This window comes from Dendrobium catenatum, unplaced genomic scaffold, assembly GCF_001605985.2.
Source record: "Dendrobium catenatum unplaced genomic scaffold, ASM160598v2 original_scaffold_109250, whole genome shotgun sequence".
NCBI classification, from domain to species: Eukaryota; Viridiplantae; Streptophyta; class Magnoliopsida; order Asparagales; family Orchidaceae; genus Dendrobium; species Dendrobium catenatum.
The window spans coordinates 467,467-473,683 of NW_021427685.1; the positions used below are offsets into that span (position 1 = coordinate 467,467).

The 6,217-nt window shown below is 37.3% G+C and overlaps 1 protein-coding gene across 1 annotated transcript in view; it reads left to right on the forward strand.

The window, feature by feature from the left end:
* Window positions 1-4,477, forward strand: part of LOC110110214 (chaperone protein dnaJ 6-like) — a 13,785-nt gene extending 9,308 nt beyond the window's left edge. Inside the window, exons 2-8 of the mRNA XM_020841595.2 lie at window positions 2,212-2,310; window positions 2,402-2,503; window positions 2,588-2,647; window positions 2,727-2,833; window positions 3,501-3,583; window positions 3,924-4,014; window positions 4,100-4,477. Coding sequence (XP_020697254.1) covers window positions 2,212-2,310; window positions 2,402-2,503; window positions 2,588-2,647; window positions 2,727-2,833; window positions 3,501-3,583; window positions 3,924-4,014; window positions 4,100-4,298 — 741 coding nt within the window. The 3' untranslated portion in view covers window positions 4,299-4,477. The remainder of the gene's footprint in view (window positions 1-2,211; window positions 2,311-2,401; window positions 2,504-2,587; window positions 2,648-2,726; window positions 2,834-3,500; window positions 3,584-3,923; window positions 4,015-4,099) is intronic.
* Window positions 4,478-6,217: the final 1,740 nt, after the last annotated feature.

The following is a 6,217-nucleotide window of genomic DNA, read 5'->3' on the forward strand; positions in this document are numbered from 1 at the left end:
AAGGAAGAGAAGGAAGAAGCTCCTCCTCGACCACCGCCGGAACCTCGCCAGACCACCGCAGGAGCCTCGCCAGACCACCGCAGGAGCCTCGCCGGACCACCGCAGGAGCCTCGCCAGACCACCGCAGGAGCCTCGCCAGACCACCGCCGGAGCCTCTCCGGACCACCGCCGGAGCTTCGCGACCACCACCTGAGGCCTTCACCCTCGCCGAACCACCGCCGAAACTTCGCCGGGCCACCGTCGGAGCCTCGTCGGACCATCGCTGGAGCCTCGCCGGAGCTTCGCGACAACCACCTGAGGCCTTCACCCTCGCCGGACCACCGCCGAAACTTCGCCGAACCACCGTCGGAGCCTCGCCGGACCATCACCGGAGCCTCACCGGACCACCGCCGGAGTCGCCACACCACCACCTGAGGCCCTGACCTTCGCCTGAGGCTCTCACCTTCGCTAGAGGCCTTCACCTTCACCTGAGGCCCTCACCTTCGCCTGAGGCCCTCACCTTCGCCTGAGGCCCTCACCTTCGTCAGAGGTCCTCACCTTCGCCAGAGGCCCTTGCCTTCGCCAGATCATTATCAAAGGCCGTGTGCTCCATCAGGACACCACTTGAGGCCCGGACTTCTGCTAGGCCACTACTTGACGCCCAGAGTTCTACCAGAGTACTGCCCTATTACAACGGTCTTTCTGACCTCAATCTCCTGCCGACTACGGTCCTTTAGGCCTTCGTCGCCTACTACGGTCCGTCCGACCTCCATCACCAACCAAACGTCTTTCAGACCCCAGTCTTCTACTGACTACGGTCCTTCAGGCCTTCGTCGCCTATTACGGTCCGTCCAACCTCCATCACCAGACAACGGTCTTTCAGACCCCAGTCTCCTACCGACTACGGTCCTTTCGACCTCCATCACCTACTATGGTCCTCCCGACCTCCATCAACAGACAACGATCTTTCTGACCCTAATCTCCTACCGACTACGGTCCTTCCGACCAAACAAACATGTATATGTAACTCCCATCATGTAATGCAATCTATATATGTACATTTGTTACATCAATCGAAGGCCTTCTCCCAAGGAAGGGCATCATTTGTAATCGACTACAAATACTAGTGAATTCATTCAAACTGGGCCAGGCCCCATGGTTTTTCCCCCTTTTCAGTGGTTTTCCATGTAAAAATTCTGATGTCTCTTATGAATGCTACACCCTCTCACTTATCTGATTGTGTGCTGGATCTTCGTACAATGCTAAGACATTAAACTATATATTTCTCTACCGCCATGAATATTCCAGGACGCAACAATATGTTTACACCATAATATGTTAAAAAATAGGGGGATATTGCACCTCTAGGAATACCTATTAGGGGAATGGGGTCCACCTTTTTATCAACTTGGGAGATGAAAGGACTGCTAGGGATTGAGGGGTCATTCATGATAGTCTGCTAGTTTATTACAAGAGGATGAAGGTTGGAGAAAACAAGGGTCGAGTAGAACACTATAGAGTCACAACTGGAAAAATTAAGTATATATTTCTTTGAACGCAGACGTAGCCAGCTTTTTTTCTATTGTAATGGGTGCCAAATCATGATGTGGAATTATCATTAGGATGTGCTCGAAACTAAATACAAAAGTAAGAGGACACGCAATACATAAGACTCTAAGATTTATTTAATTTGACTTCAATGAAGTCCAAGACTATTGAAGAGGAGAGAAAAGATATGATCTATTGTCAAACAAATCACTCTCCGGCTTTTTCTCGGTTCACAAGTACGCCCATGCTTAAAGACAATGGAGAAGAAGAAAACCCATAATCTCATATGAAGATATTACTTCAATAAAAAACCCTTGTTTTCTCGCATTCACGATAGGGGAGAAATATTTTAGACGTTCAAATTTTACTCAATGACTAGAGATTTCATTGCAATTAATACTCAAGTACTGGTAATTTACATTTTTCTGTCTTAGGCCAGTTCAAGGCGAATCTCTGTTCTTCTTTGATTGCCCGCCCGAAATTTTTATTTGCATTTTGTCTGTAATGCAGTACGTTCTTTTGAAAAGACTGCCCTAGATTTAATTTTTATTGTACTTCAGTTGTTTTTTTTTAATTGTTGTTTATCTTGTTTTTTGTTAAATAGGAGCAAATCATTGACATTGGATTATGACCTTTTTGCTTCCTTGCCAAATTAAATATATACTAACAACAACTTCCTTACAGATTCTTGGGGTTGAGAAGACAGCATCCCAACATGAAATAAAGAAAGCATACTACAAGTTAGCTTTGTGTCTTCATCCCGATAAAAATCCTGGTGATGAGGTTGGGCTAGAATTCTTTACATTCATCCTTTTTTAAATGTAGCATTTCCTAAGAAATGTTCCAATTGAATCTTGAACTTTTCTTTTTCCAGGAAGCCAAAGAAAAGTTTCAGCTCTTGCAGAAGGTTATGTCAGTCCTTGGAGATGAGGAGAAAAGGGCATTTTATGATCATACTGATTCTGTTGATGATGATGTATAAGAGTGTCCCTTTTTTTTCTTAAGAAATTGTTGAATATTTGTCAGCCTGTGAGCCTTGTTTCCACATTCATATTTGCAGGCCATTTGTGGAGAAGGTGCCAATAATTTGCAGGATTTTTTCAGGAGAATGTACAGAGAGGTACTTTGCTTACTTGGTTTGGTGAAGTATGTGGTAACAATATTCTTTTTCGCCAATAAAATTACTTGGTTTTTTGTAGGTAACAGAAGCTGATATTGAAGAATTTGAAGCCAGTTACAGAGGATCTGATTCCGAGAAGATGGATCTGAAGGAGCTTTATTCAAAATTTAAGGGAAATATGAACAGGTATTTTTAACTAAGTATTACCTATGATAGGTAATTGTTCCCTTTAGTCTGTTTCCAGTTGTGTTCATCGAACTTGATTTTGTGAAAAACTTGTGTTGCTCATTTTTGTCTCATTCATTGACCAAATGTCAAACGTTAACATATTCCTCAATGAATAGAATACAGATAAGAAACCGATCGTGAACAAAACTTCCTTTTTTGTGCTTCTCTTTCTAAAATTTTGTTAAGATACATTTCATTAAATATTAAATATGTACATATGTTATTGTGAATAATTTTAAGCCATGGTTGAGTAGTCGAATATGTTGTTAGGTAATGCTGTCCTTGTATGGTGATTTTATTTGTTTTTATTCAAAATAATGAAAATCCCTTGTTTGATTGATATTTTTGTCTGTGTTAGCAAAAAAATCAAATAATAGCTAACCAAATACAGACAGAAAAACATCAAATATTTACATACGTGAACCGAAATAGAAGCATCAGAAAAATTAAAGAACTGAACTCGAACAATACGTTCCATCATTTTTTGCGATTCATTTAGGCCCTTTGAATTTTCTTTTGGCATTCAATAGATCATAGGTATCTTGTAACTAAATTGCATTCAGCCAAATCTATGTTCACTTTTCTGTTTAGGTTCTAACTTGAATCTGGCGTCATTTCCTTTCAGGCTTTTCTGTTCAATGCTTTGTTCAGATCCAAAGCTTGACTCTCACCGGTTCAAGCATATAATTGACGAGGCAATATCTGAAGGTTCTTCTTTTCTGATCACATGGTGCAGCTTATCATTATGTATTATTGTCATCTTGCATTAAAGGAACAGTTAATTCCTGAATTTTTACTAAACAATAACTGTTAACATGATAGATTTTTTCATCATGTTCCAGCATAGATATTCTATCGAGTTCTCTTTTTAAATAAAAGCAAAGTTTTAGATTGTATGTAATAGTTCAGTTCATGGCAACTGCTGCTATCTTTCTCTTCTTCCAAACTGAGAAAAATTCGCACAATGGCACATCCTGATTCTGATGAATCTAGCATCAAAACTTGCTTGGCGCATTGTGTAATTTGTATAATTACTCTTCGATTGTAGGAGAATTGAATCCAACTAAAGCATACCAGAAATGGGCAAAGAAGATATCTGAATCTAAACCTCCTACGGATGCACTTGTGAAAAAGGGAAAGTAAGTTCTCTTGGCCTGAATTATATTTGAAAACTCTCATTATTTTTTTCCTGGAAAACCTATGATATCATCATAATTCTGCTAGATCAAAGAGGCAGTCAAATCTGGATTTAGTTGCTGTCATTACTCAGCGTCGGAGCAAAAGGAAAGAACACTTCAACTCCTTCCTGTCATCCATTGTGGCTAACTATGGTGGACAGGTAGCACCAGAACCAACAGAAGAAGAGTTTGAGAGAGCAAGGCAACGGATTGAAAGTCGGAAAGGGAACAAAAGGAGGAAATAAAAGCAGAAATTTGTGATTGCTTGCTTCTTCTGCACTGGTGTTTTCTTGGCCTTACAATGGTAGTTTTACAAATTATATATATAAATTTTAGTTCTATTATTATTGGAATACAGTTCATTACAATGTATTACCATCCAACGTTTTCTTTTGCCCGACGATGAAGTGCTGAATTTCTTGAAGATCTTCTAAGAAGTTTATAGGTTATCAGGTTGGTTACACTGTCCAACTTTGAAAAGATAATGCTTCTATGCCTCGATGTGTTCATTTGGAACATACATTAACTTCATAAAGGATAAAAATAAAACTGATTGATTTTTGAAAAATATTAGGAAAAGTTGTTCTTACTTTTGTAGCTCATAAATGCATTGAAAAGTAATATGTTAGTTCCATTGGTTGGATCAAAATTAAATTCCATCAGTTTTTTCAAATACATATAATGGCAAAAATACTCATCCAACTTATAAAAGTTTTCAAAAGAATTTCGTTACATTTGCAATCTTCTGACCACCATTATAATTTTTTAGCTCATCGATGAACTTGAGGCAAAACGTCATAAAACGACGCGAAAGAAGGAAGCAGGGTAGTTTGGGGGCAGTTCATGTAGCTTCCCTGCAAATTCATGGATGAAATGGAAAATTATATATAAATAAGATGGAATATAAATTTTGGCTCTGGATTTAGTGTTCATGCATTTTGATCATTTCTCTGATCTCTTTACTAAAAGTAATTTTTTTCAAGGCATTTGTGATTGTCAATAGTTAAAAAATATTCTTTTTATATGAATTGTCTTAAATGTAAAAATCATATAATGAATCAAAAGTCTATGTACGAATACTTAAAATTTGAATGAAGTTTGGATGTTTCAGAAGTGTTTTTCAAGTCTATATATATAAGAAAATTTTGACTTGTCTTATAGTACTCATACTTGCTCATTTATACCTTGTATGTATTTATTTGAAGAAATATAACCAAACTTTCATTTTGAACCAAATAACCTGCATATGCTTATGACCCCCCACAAATGTTTTTCTTGCTCGAAAAACTTGGCAATGTCATTCCCATCTCATCCATACACTAATAGTCATGCTCCATTGTTAATTTTATCTTCCCTTCGTTTGAGATTTCTTTCTTATGACAGGAGATTAGAATGTGTTGAAATAGATTAATCTCAACCTCCATTGCCATATTTAAGTTTTTTTTTTTTTTTTTAAGTTCGAATAATATAATATTATATGCATATGATATAAGTAATTGTCTAAGATAATATTCATATGCTTTATGGTGGATTTGAGCAACTGAATATAGTTTATTTTGATGGAGAGTTTATACATACTAGATAAAAGATCAAATAGCCATGTTTGAAAAAGATTCAATCAGTATGCAAATCCTATTCATATATGCTTTGAAGGTCGTTCAAATCATATTTGAATATTTTTGAAATTGATAATATTCTTGCTTGTGCTTATTTTTAGAACAAATTATTATGAATGTGAATGAAGTATCAATATTTTTGTACTATATAGAGGAGAATGGAAATAAGATAGCCTAGTTAATGAGATATTTACTTGAAAATGGAGAAAATAATTGATGGTTCCTTCTTTGACTATTTTATGGATTATATATATGCAATTACAAAGATAGATAATAACCAATTTAGTTTGATGTTAGAGGTGATGTATCAATTTATTGGCACATAATCCATGATATTAATTCCTTCACTATATGACAATGTTTTTTCTTAAATGAGACATTTATTTAACATTGATCCTATTTGTGTGTCTATTTTCCACAAAATAAAAGCCATACCTATTGCCACGTCCAACACATCTTTAGCCTCTTGGTGAGTTATATACTATAAGGCAACACTAACAACACTAGATTCTCTTAGCAATTCTCTAAATTGCCTCACACTAAATCTA